The sequence below is a fragment of the Volvox carteri genome, assembly GCF_000143455.1.
Source record: "Volvox carteri f. nagariensis unplaced genomic scaffold VOLCAscaffold_105, whole genome shotgun sequence".
Classification (NCBI taxonomy): Eukaryota; Viridiplantae; Chlorophyta; class Chlorophyceae; order Chlamydomonadales; family Volvocaceae; genus Volvox; species Volvox carteri.
This window is the reverse complement of record NW_003307648.1, coordinates 28,505-40,677: the sequence shown is the minus strand read 5'-3', so window position 1 is coordinate 40,677 and position 12,173 is coordinate 28,505. Positions and strand designations below refer to the sequence as shown.

The window sequence follows — 12,173 nt, the reverse complement described above, 5'->3', positions numbered from 1 at the left end:
GCATCTCCACATAACAGCCTGCTGCCTGTGCATGCCTGTATGTGCGCCTGCTGCTGATGAGAAACCTGCTGTCTGCTGCTGGTTGTCTATAACTATACATAGCCATATCTATAGATATACACCCCGCAAAGCAGGGGGAACGAAACGAAACGGGGGAAGTGAATTAATAAATAAACGGAGAAAATGCATGCATGTGGACGGTGGCTACTTAGCAACGCAATTATAGATATGATATGTTAGATGTGATATCACCGAGGTGGCCACTCCTGCTGCACGAGCATCATGCATGTCGGAACATGGCAGCGGAAACATGAAAACTCACTTCCTGGAATTCCCTCGTGTCCGAAGGCGACGATGCGGCCTTTTCCGGAAGGCAACTGAACAGCCGCCACCGTTGGGAGTGCATTGCCGCCCTCGTCGCCGAGGGCAACTGGGAACGCGGAAGGCGACCAGAGGATATACGGTGAACAGTACGCGGACCGTGGATAGCTTCCCTTTATGCCTTTCAAAAGAATAGGAAGGTTTGTCTGGTAGACGGATTGGAGAGATGTGAGAAGGGGCAACTGCTGGGCCGAGGCCAGTAATGGTGAAACCACTGCTAGAGCCAGGAACAGCGCTAGAGCACGATAATGAATCTGTGCGTATTTCATTTTTTTCATGATTTGGTTTCCTCGTATCAACCCAACAGGCTTTCCGCTAGTAGTAAGGTCCGCTTGCCGTTTCCAGCTGTTTGCTGTTGTCGGCAGTGCGCAAGAAGGGAAGACGGTCGGGAAGGAGATTCGGGCTTTCAGTCATTATAAATTGATTCTTTTCAAGAAACGATGCGTTGAAACTATCTGGGGCCTTATTGGTTTAAGCAGTGGTGGAGTACTGCGCAAAAGCATCCATTTCAAACGTTTGTAGCTGAGTTCAATAAAATATTATAACACTTGGGATTTGTCTATACCAACAATTATTGAGGAGAGCGGTTATCAGTGCTCGCGCCCGCCAGGAACAAGCAAATGAACAGGTCAAGGCACAAAGCAATATCGAATCCTTCTTGAAGTTTAACCTCATAAGAACCACATCTATTAGTAATATTCTCACATGACACCCCAAATTGCCTTGTGCGATTCTCTTATTATTGCGCATTCTTACTACAACAGCACGTACGAGACTGCCGTTTTGTCTTTATCTTATCCCAGTTGCTGTGATGAGTATCGAAACATAGTGCATTGGGGGGATTATGGCTCTGTGGGGCTGACTACCTCGCTCCGGTGCCATTAGTCGTACGTACTCGCGTGCTGTGCGTGGGTAAGGGTCAAGTAAGGCGTCTATTAAAGTATACAGTACTTCTACAAAAGGACCGTGTTCCATATATTCGAAGGTAACCCGAGTTTATGGCACGTAATAATTACAGCCTTGCCAAAGAGCGACATCCCCCGAACTCCCGTGCGCTCCGAGACCACTCCGCAACCACCTCACCCGTCGGATCCCCAAATGCCATTTTAAAGGCAAAAAGGCATTATTCTTGCAGGAACATCTTATAAAATGCATACGACATCTTTTCGTGCGAGGCGGTTGACCCTCTTCAATTCATATCCGCAAGCTCTGCCGCCTTTTTATTTAGCACCGTTCAGCTCTTCCCCACCCGAATCTGCAGGCCCCGAAACCAAAGCTAAGTGTCCCGCTCATCCGGTACGACCGCTCCTAACGCTGAAAAACGAATTCGTACTGCCCCTTATCAGGCAAGCCGGGAAGCCCCTGCCCCGTAGAATCGAGCTAGTGTCGAGTTATGCGGTCTGCTGATTCTCGAGGGCCCCTATCCCTTTTTTTAATCTTAAGCGGTGGCGGCTGAGGCATCCCATACACAGTCTCGTATTAAGCTTCGGGGTGAGCTGTATTGTTGTTCAACGTGTGCGTTTTCGTCTTAGGTTTCCCAATGAAATGCAGTGCATGGCCCCCGTTCTGGCCAGGACCTGGAAATGGCCCGACCTTGGCGGGCTTTCCCTTGGGGCCTGGGGCTCGCTGCAATACCTACTACTACTGACGGTGGCCAGGGCACTATCACATCCCAAACACACTGTCGGGGGAAAACGTCCGTCGGGGCAGACACATGCGCATGTGCAAGTGTCCATTTCTTTCAAGTCAGGTCGGCACAGCAGCAGGCACCCTTTTACATATCTGCTGGAATGCCAGATTATTATCGTATAAAGCCACAACCAAATTCAGTGAGCGCTGCAAATAATCCTTTTTATGGTTGCCCTGCCTGCGGGCGCTGCCGTACTTGCCGTACTCGCTCAAAGAAACACGCGGCGCGGCGGTCGGACGGATTTGCCAAGTTAAGAAGGGTACGACGTAGGAACTGGGGAAACCACGCCGCCCTGAGGAAACATCAGCAGGCCTAATGTATAGGCGTTGTATATATATACATCGATCGGCCGCTGCTTGGTGTTGTACATATAATTATCCTGCAAATGGTGTATTATTTATTCTCCATGTGTTGGCTGTCTTCTTTTATTACATACTGTGGCTTCCTGGAGGACATATCACGAGATCTGCATCCGCCGATCGGTACTTTTCTGAAGTCGTGAGGTAGCAGTGCGTGTATCGGGTGCTTGGTGAAGGCATCCTCGACCTTCAATGTCCACTTCAAGGTCCCCGTGTGATGGCAGCATCGACAGGATAACCAGCAGCTGCGGGGCCTGGCACCTCCCGCTCAGAATTTAAACATTTATAGATGACATTCGAACCCAGCTGGTCGGAACGGAGACACCGGCTCGATATCAATTGTTATATCGCGACTTCAGAAAAGCACCGATCGGAGGATGCAGATACCGTGATGCAGATACCCTCCAGGATGCTACACGCACGCACACGCACCGCACTGTTGCAATCAGTAGTGCCACCGCCGCTCAGTCCACTAGTACTCGCCGCTGCTAATACGCCAGCATGCACACACCGTGATGCACGAGCGCGTTACTTTACATGTAGTAGCTGGCCGCTGAAGATTAGGCCGCTGGAAGATGCTGCTGGTAGGGTGCAATGCATTATATTATTGAGCACGTGCTCATGGAGGATGCACATGCGTGTTTTTGTCCCCTGTACAACAGCTACTGCTCATAGTTACACCTCATTGAGGAGAGGAACGGAAATCAATTCCAAGGTCTAACACACACATACACAAAAAGTTAGTATGCAAATGTCCACACGCACTTTCGAGGAAACGTATTGATTTCAAAGTCTACTTGGAAGTCACAGGTTGGAGGTTACAGAGGAGGCGCGCATACATGATCGGCCGTGGTGACCATAACGGCCTTCGTTCTTCAGTTGTACGGCGCCGCACGGGCCCACGCACGCAGGCAAGGCGTACGGGCATGCATAACCATGGCGAATGTAACAGTAGTACGACTGTCCGTCATCAGCTGAGTAACCTGATGTTGTTGAATGGTGGCACACTCTGCTATCAGCGGACTAGAAGCTTCTTCTCCTGGCCTGGACGTGTCCAGCAGATCGATGTGTCCAGCAGGTCGACGTCTTCAGCAGGTAGCTATGATGGGACGCCCGACGGAGGGAGGCCTAGTCGGCCTCCGCAATCTAAAACTAGCGGGTGTCAGATTATTCACATTATGTAGTAGCCAGCTAGCTAGCTAATAAGTAACCCAACACACGGCGCTCGCAGGTTCCAGTGGTCCAAAACGGCCGCGGGGGAAGTGCTTGTTTAGGAAAGGATTGATGATGATATATAAGGAATTTGATGATGATGACATCCGAATGGGTAAATACATGTTCATGGTTGAGTTGAAATAATCTATATTCATATCCTGCAGGTCATCAGGATTATTGGCATCACATACAGCAGTCGGTAATAATTACACGATGCACTCGCTGCAAAAGATGCGTGATGACAAGTACAACTTTCCGCCGCCATCTCTTAACAGGGGTGCATGCCGGGCGGGGGCTACAACATTCGACCCGGCCGCAGCTGCAGGCACTTTCCGTGTGTATGTGTACATCGATGTTTCCCTCTTCCTTATTACTACAACGCAAATGATCTGCTACTGCTGCTGGTGCCGCCTGCAGAAGCAGCAGCAGCATTAGCAGCAGTAGTGGCCCCATACCGCGGCTGTATGGGGCCGCTCTCAGGTGGTCGAATGATAGCACACCTGCATCCATGTGGGCATGTGGGCATGTGGGCATGTGGGCATGTGGGCATGTGGGCATGTGGGCATGTGGGCATGTGGGCATGTGGGCATGTGGGCATGTGGGCATGTGGGCATGTGGGCATGTGGGCATGTGGGCATGTGGGCATGTGGGCATGTGGGCATGTGGGCATGTGGGCATGTGGGCATGTGGGCATGTGGGCATGTGGGCATGTGGGCATGTGGGCATGTGGGCATGTGGGCATGTGGGCATGTGGGCATGTGGGCATGTGGGCATGTGGGCAAGCAACTCATCATTTTATCGCACGGGGGCGGGGAGGATTATTATGGCATAATGGCACCATTACTACCGACCATCCGACCTGGTGTTGCCCACTCCACTCCTCTATCTCCCGCAAACTTCTATGCACAGCGAACATGCATGGAACCGCACATGTACGCGTGCGTGCTACGTAGGTAGTCGCGTTTGTAGCTAGTACGTACAATTTACACGATTAGTAGAACTGCTGACGGAGGCACACACATATAACACACGCACACACACGCACACGCACACACACACGACATGCACTCACCATTTTGTGTTGCAATCCTTAAAGGTCCCATCAAGGTCGAATCCAGATCCTGCAGGTTCAACACGCCGCTGGCTGCTGCTGCTGCTGCTGCTGCTGCTGCTGCCGGTGATGGCTGCTGCTGTCTGTGGGCGCGTGTAGGACTCCGCCACTGCTGCCGCCGCTAAGCGCTCTCCTGTAGCCCTCGCTATCCCAACTGCCACTTCAGGCGTGTTCCGAAGCAGCGCCAATCCTCCTCCATCACCAACCGCAGCAGCTATTGGCGAAGCCGCGAATGCCCCTTCACGCACTGCTGCAGCAGCTGCCCGTTCCAGATGCCTGCTGACCGCATTCTGGCCACATGCCTTGAGCACAGCCGGAATCACCCGCGGCAGGATGGTGATGCACAGGGCAGACACGCAGACTTGTGTCAGGATGTGTCGCCAGCGGCGACCGGTCGCCGGGCCTCCAGGAACGGCTGTTATTGGCATGTGAAGCTGCAGAGAGTGTGATGGACCTGGGTGTTCTGAGATACGCGACTGTAGAGAGGAGGTTACCATGCCGCCAAGGAAACCAACACCTGCGGTTGGTGTTTGCGTTTGGTCCAGACATGAGAATCTGACCTCCAGCGATATTGTTGATGATATTGGCTTTTCTTCTCCTGTTCCTAAAGGCTCCAGTAGCTTGACCTCAAGCGAGAGTGTTGAGAATAATGGCGGTTGTTGTTGCTGCTGTTGCTGCTGCTGCTGGATGGATCCTTGCTTTGAGAGCGGTTCCTGCTGCAGCTCCACCTCTCTAGATGGTGTTGTTTGCCCTGACTGCTGCCCTCCTGCTGTTGCCACTGCAAAAGGGTCCGGAAGCTTTACCTCAAGTGGGAATGCCGGGAGTAATGGCTGCTGCTGCTGCTGCTGCTGCTGCTGTGACCCCGGTACAGAGGATTGCTCCTGCTGTAGATCAACCCCTTGTGCCGGCACTTGCTCCTGCCCTCCTGTTGTTGCTGGCGCTGTGAAAGTCTCCAGGAGCTTAACCTCCAGGGAAAGCGTCGAGGGTAATGGCAGATGGTGTTGGTCCCCTGCCGATTCAGGCACTGAAGGATCCAGCAGCTTGACCTCCATGGATAGCATTGATGGTATGAGCTCTTCATCCGCTACTAGCAGTGGGCGCTCCGGTAGCTCGCCAACATCGTCACGTGGCAGCATTGGTTGCGAAAGCTGTTGCTCCCATGCCTGTGGCATGGAAGTCTCCAACAACTTGACCTCAAGGGACAGTGCCGACGGCATTAGCTGTTGCTCGTGATCAACCGCGGTCGTCGTCAATGGTGATGATGGCTTCTGCGTGCCGCTGGCCTGCTGGGAAGATGATGGCACTGCTGCCGATGTTGAATGCTTACTGCTGAGTACTGCCGGCTGTTGCTCTGCTGGTGGTGTTGATGATGGGGCCTCGCACATCCTGACCTCTAGTGACAGTGTCGGCGGCATTATCGGTGGTTCCTCTGCCACTGGAAGGGAAAGATCTTCTAGTCCAGCATCAGGTGGTTTGAATAACGGTGTGAGCTGCTCCTCAATTACCGTGGTGGGTTCGAGCATCCGAACTTCTAATGAGAGTGTCGAAGACATGGCCTGCGGCTGTTGCTCCACTTGCTCGTCATCAGTCCCTGCCGAAATCGACGGGCCCGGCAACTTGGTGGACCCAACCGATGGCTGATGACCTTGTGATATTCGCTGCTTCTGCTGCTGCTGCTGCTGCTGCTGCTGCTGCAGCTCCGTAGGAGTAGGCTCGGACTGCTCCCGCAGCTCAACCTCAAGTGACAATACTGGAGGTAGCTGCTGATGACTTGTCGCCATGGAAGAGGGCCCCAGCTGCTGCCCAGTCATAGCATGTGGTGATGATGATGCTGTTGAAGCTGTTGGTTGTTGGCGGCGGCAAATAAGAAGCCAGCGCTGCCGTCGACGGAACAGCGTGAACTGCCGTTGCATGGAGCCTGGCGATGGCGGCGCCTCTGGCTCAGCTAAGTTGTTACCCGCTGTGGGCCCCGGTGGTGGCGGAGGGGTCGAACTAGGTGGCGATGAAGATGCCGCCTGCTGCTGCTGCTGCTGCTGCTGCTGCTGTTGTTGTTGTGGTGTTGCAGTCGCTATTTGCGATACTTGTTCAGGACAGTCCGCCACCTGCTGAGCTGATGGTTGTGGTTGTGGTGCTGGTCCAGGAAAAGGTAATAGTGCAGGGTCGTCCCCAAGCATGAGTGGTGAGGTGTTGAGTCCTGGATGTGCTGGTGACGACACTTGATTTTGTACTGAGTAGCTCTTTTGAGGCCTCAAGGGCTGTGGTGGTGGTGTAAATGGCTCCTTCAGGTCAGCAGGCGGCTCACACGACACCTGCTCTTGCACGGCGACCTCAGCAGCTGAAGGTCGCTGTGAGGATGTTGATGATGATGATGTTGATGCGCCTCGCTCCGTTGTCGGCACAGATACCTCGACCTTGGCTGCTGTCGACAGTGCCGCCGACACTGTTCCTTCTTGTTCTGCTGGTGGCCATGGAAATGTTGGTGCTTGCCCGTTATCAGTCGACGTCCCGTCCGACGGCAATTGTTGTGATAAAGTTGGTGCCTGCTGCTGCTGCTGCTGCTGCTGCTGGTCGGCCATACTGCTAGAGGTGGATTCCTTTCGCACCAAGTGTGTCGACAGCTGCGGTGGCAACGGCACCACTTCAACTATTTCCCCGCTGCCACTGACCCCTTCTGCCCGTTGTGGCCGCAGCAATGAACAGCCCCGCGACGGCATCCTGGTATCTTTTTCCGCTGAAGGGGCTGCTGCTGCTGCTGAAGATGATGATGATGATGACAGCATGCGTGCACCGTCTACCCCTCCAGCAGCTGATGATACTTGTACAAGTGCCACGTCACCTGCGGGCAGCAGTAGTGGCAGCAGCTGGATGGCTTGCTGCTCCATTACTGGGCAGGTGGATGGCTCCCGCAGTAGCTTTGCCTCTGATCCCGGTGGAGGCTGTGATGTGGACTGTGCAGGCAACTCTTCCATGAGATGTCCTCCTTGTCGACCTTCCGCTGGGGAAGATAGGGGTTGCTCCCGCTGCATCTTCTCACAATCATCATCCAGCACCACCGGCGTGTGTGCTTGCATGCCTAGGAGCCCGTTCAGCGATGTTTTGATGCCTAAATTGGTTGAAGGCCGCTGCTGCTGCTGCTGCAGCTGCTGCTGCTGCTGCTCCTCCGCAAGTCGCAGGGATGGCAGCGGTTCTTGTTCCGGTTCACGTAGCTGCTGCTGTACTGTCTCCTCCTGCTTTATGACCGGCAATAATCTAAGCAAGGGCTCCTGCTCTGAGAGCTCCACCGACGCCGCTTCCTGTTCCGTTGTTCGTTGACTTTTTATCTTATTGTACAAATAATGCTTAGGCCAACAGCAGCACCCGTACTGTGTTACCCTGCTATTTTCTTCTGTTGTTGCTGCGCCCTGATGATGATGATGATGATGAGCTGCTGCTATTATTTGCTCTTCTGTTGAAGGTGTCGACTCTCCGGCAGCACGTGCTGCTGGTCCAGCAGTAGTACTGCTACTGGTGTTAGCGGGCGCTGCAGTCAGCAGCTGACCACCGGAAGGTACTGATGATGCGGTTACTGCTGCCGATGTGGGTACTTTCACTGCTGCTGATGATGATGATGGTGATGCTGGCATAGGCACATGAACATCATCAAGCTCCCCACCGCTGGATACCTCCTCAGCTGGTGAAGCAGCGCAAGCTGTTTCACCGCCGTCGTCGTTGGAGTCAGACGTGGCCTCCTCCTTCAAGGCGCCCGATGGCTCGGTTCCCGGCTGACCATCATCTTGTATTTGTACGGGTGCAGATGGTTCTTGTGGTTTAAAGTAGCCGTCGTCGAAGCCTAAGGAAGGCGGTGTCCGAGGCCCACAGCTGCTAATATTAGCACTGCTGTTGTCGACAAGCGTCGGACGAGTGGAACGATTACTAGGGATTGATTTTGAGAGCTCTGGATTCAGCCCGACAGCAGCAGCACTGTCGCCGGTAGACCCGCCGAGCGCCGGCGACGACCCGTCTACTGCTGCTACTGCTGCTACTGCTGCTGCTACTGCTACTGCTGCTGATACTGCTGGATGGAATTCACTAACTTCCTCTCCATGCAGAGATGCCCGCTCTGCTTGAGATTGTGAATCACGGCATGGTGCTGCCGCTGCTGCCTCGCCCGTTTGAATTGCGACCGATGCCTGATGAGTGAAGACGAGGCAACGTAAGTCATCACTATAGCCCGAGCTATATTAGCTGAAAAGCAATAGATTACGGCGAAAACCTGCATGCCTGCTTCTGGCCAAGATAAAACTGCCGCACAGCAGGATTGTTAGCATCCCCCATCTGCCTGTTCTCGTACCCCGGGAACGTGCACCGTGATCGATTGGATGAATGAATGATTGATTTTGGTTGACGTACTGTATATTTATTCAGCAGGCAGCAGGGTCGTCCAGCAGCTGCAGCAGCTGATGGTCTTTCCACATTCCCAAAACAAATAACGCGCGTCACCTTGAAAAAAAACATAGAGCCAATGGAATGCAAGTTTTAGTTCAAACTTACCGATTTGCATTGAACTTGGACTTCAACGTCGTCAGCCTTTGCGCTTATTGACGTTCGACGGTTGTCAATATCCACCCGCTCGTGAAAGCCTTGGAAACCAGCGCGAATGAGGATCCAACCTATGGAGTGTGGTATTAATCGAACAACTGTCCTGAAAAAAGATAAAGTATATTTAACGACGGTGTAAGGAGTAATTACTACTAGAGCGAGAAGCCACCGAAATGCCCTATATATTGGACCACGTGTTATTGATAAAGGCATTTGAGAAACAGCAGCACTTCTGGGTTTGGAACTTGCGACCTGGAGGGTACAACATTTTTATTGGGCACTTCGACAAGCGGTTATAGCACCATGGTAGCAACGGCCTAACAGACCTGCTGTGCTGCTGTTTCTAAGACTTTTTTATACTTTTATACTGGTTACCAATTGATTTAAGTTGATGTCAATAAGCGAACGCTCGTTTCTTCGTCTCCGTTTAGCGACATGTTGTGACCGACCAGGACTGCTTACCGTAACTACTGCCCGGAGCAGTCACCGGGTCTGCGTGTCTGTTCGCTACCCTTCCTTTCGCTACCACGTCGACATGGCCATGGAGCTATTACTTTGGCGAGGTTAAATAATCGCAATACGATCGATTATTTATCAATCGCTAAATAGCTCGTATTATGGGGTATACATATTTTTTGCGTTAATTAACGCACATATCTAGCCCTAACAGCGTTGTTAGTGCGAGAGATGTGAAATCCTGTAAGCTTTGCATGGGGCCGCGCTTTACTCTGTTACTCGGTTAATGAATTTGTTGTTTGTGCGCATTCACCAGACAGCCGTCGATACTGCCGTCTGTTGCGGGAGAGACTGCAGACCGATATAAAATGCACGAATAAGTGCGCGTTGCATTTTCTTTGCAAGTAGGAAGACTCCAGCATCACTAAGACATGTTTATTCAAATATATTTATTTGATTTGAATTATCACTTGCTTCAAAATGCCTAAATAGCACCTCACGGCAGGTTCCCCCCTGAGCTTGCCTTTGCCTGCTGCTGGATCGCTAACGCTTTTTTTCCGGCTTGAGCTGCGGCTGCTTAACAATCATCAGAAAGATGTCTATATAGCTATGTATTATATTAAAGCACTTAGCCTACGTCGCACATTTTTCAAGCCCATGCACAAGGTCGGTTTAGTAGGGTGTGCGTGTGTGCGTGTGTGCGTGTGTGCGTGTGTGCGTGTGTGCGTGTGTGCGTGTGTGCGTGTGTGCGTGTGTGCGTGTGTGCGTGTGTGCGTGTGTGCGTGTGTGCGTGTGTGCGTGTGTGCGTGTGTGCGTGTGTGCGTGTGTGCGTGTGTGCGTGTGTATAGTTGTTACAGTGGGCTCCAGACTCGTGAAGAGTAGAGCCAGCGGGTCAGCGGGCCAGCTGGCCGTGCATTGCTACTGCCACCTGAGACGTTCAGGGCAGTCAGGACCCCCTCTCCCCGGGGAGAGGGCCCGACCACCAGGGCAAACAAGTCACCTAGACAGCAGCAAGCGAACCCTAAGGGAAGGGGACTCAGAAACCCACCACCACCACCACGGGGGACGTTTGCCAACAGCTCCCCAGTTGGCGAAATGCCCCGGACCCCCACCAGAAGGCCCACCAGCAACAACAGATACTGACAGGAACTTTGCACGTGGTTACTAGATCAGGCCTGTGGCCCAAAAATCCGCAAAACGAAAGAAACTGAAAAGAGAACCTGATCAGCGAATAGCTAATCGTCCATCTGTGTCAGCTCCCGTGAAAATAACGTGCCCGTTACAAATTGCAAGAAGAAAGGTGATGCGATCATATTCAGTAGGGACTAAATCCCATCCCAGAGCTGCAAACTCCCAGAGCTGCAAACCCCCAGAGCTGCAAACTCCCAGAGCTGCAAACTCCCAGAGCTGCAAACCCCCAGAGCTGCAAACCCCCAGAGCTGCAAACTCCCAGAGCTGCAAACCCCCAGAGCTGCAAACTCCCAGAGCTGCAAACTCCCAGAGCTGCAAACTCCCAGAGCTGCAAACCCCCAGAGCTGCAAACTCCCAGAGCTGCAAACTCCCAGAGCTGCAAACCCCCAGAGCTGCAAACTCCCAGAGCTGCAAACTCCCAGAGCTGCAAACCCCCAGAGCTGCAAACTCCCAGAGCTGCAAACTCCCAGAGCTGCAAACCCCCAGAGCTGCAAACTCCCAGAGCTGCAAACCCCCAGAGCTGCAAACTCCCAGAGCTGCAAACTCGCAGAGCTGCAAACTCCCAGAGCTGCAAACTCCCAGAGCTGCAAACTCCCAGAGCTGCAAACTCCCAGAGCTGCAAACTCCCAGAGCTGCAAACTCCCAGAGCTGCAAACTCCCAGAGCTGCAAACTCCCAGAGCTGCAAACCCCCAGAGCTGCAAACTCCCAGAGCTGCAAACCCCCAGAGCTGCAAACCCCCAGAGCTGCAAACCCCCAGAGCTGCAAAGTCCCAGAGCTGCAAACTCCCAGAGCTGCAAACTCCCAGAGCTGCAAACCCCCAGAGCTGCAAACTCCCAGAGCTGCAAACCCCCAGAGCTGCAAACCCCCAGAGCTGCAAACTCCCAGAGCTGCAAACCCCCAGAGCTGCAAACTCCCAGAGCTGCAAACTCCCAGAGCTGCAAACCCCCAGAGCTGCAAACTCCCAGAGCTGCAAACCCCCAGAGCTGCAAACTCCCAGAGCTGCAAACTCCCAGAGCTGCAAACCCCCAGAGCTGCAAACCCCCAGAGCTGCAAACTCCCAGAGCTGCAAACTCCCAGAGCTGCAAACTCCCAGAGCTGCAAACTCCCAGAGCTGCAAACCCCCAGAGCTGCAAACCCCCAGAGCTGCAAACTCCCAGAGCTGCAAACCCCCAGAGCTGCAAACTCCCAGAA

General features: G+C 53.1%; 2 protein-coding genes across 2 annotated transcripts; one reads left to right on the top strand and one right to left on the bottom strand.

Annotated features, from left to right (window-relative positions):
* Positions 1-4,121: 4,121 nt before the first annotated feature.
* On the bottom strand, positions 4,122-7,827 carry VOLCADRAFT_100098 (uncharacterized protein; the record flags this gene model as incomplete). Its single annotated transcript, XM_002958742.1, has 4 exons — positions 4,122-4,145; positions 5,041-5,190; positions 5,668-6,347; positions 7,059-7,827. 4 exons carry the CDS (start codon positions 7,825-7,827, stop codon positions 4,122-4,124), a joined length of 1,623 nt encoding a protein of 540 aa, XP_002958788.1.
* A 3,266-nt stretch (positions 7,828-11,093) lies between these two features.
* Positions 11,094-12,107, top strand: VOLCADRAFT_69961 (uncharacterized protein; the record flags this gene model as incomplete). The annotated part of the gene is made up of 1 exon (XM_002958753.1): positions 11,094-12,107. A coding segment is annotated over one exon (1,014 nt), but the record flags the coding sequence as incomplete, so codon positions are not given.
* Positions 12,108-12,173: the final 66 nt, after the last annotated feature.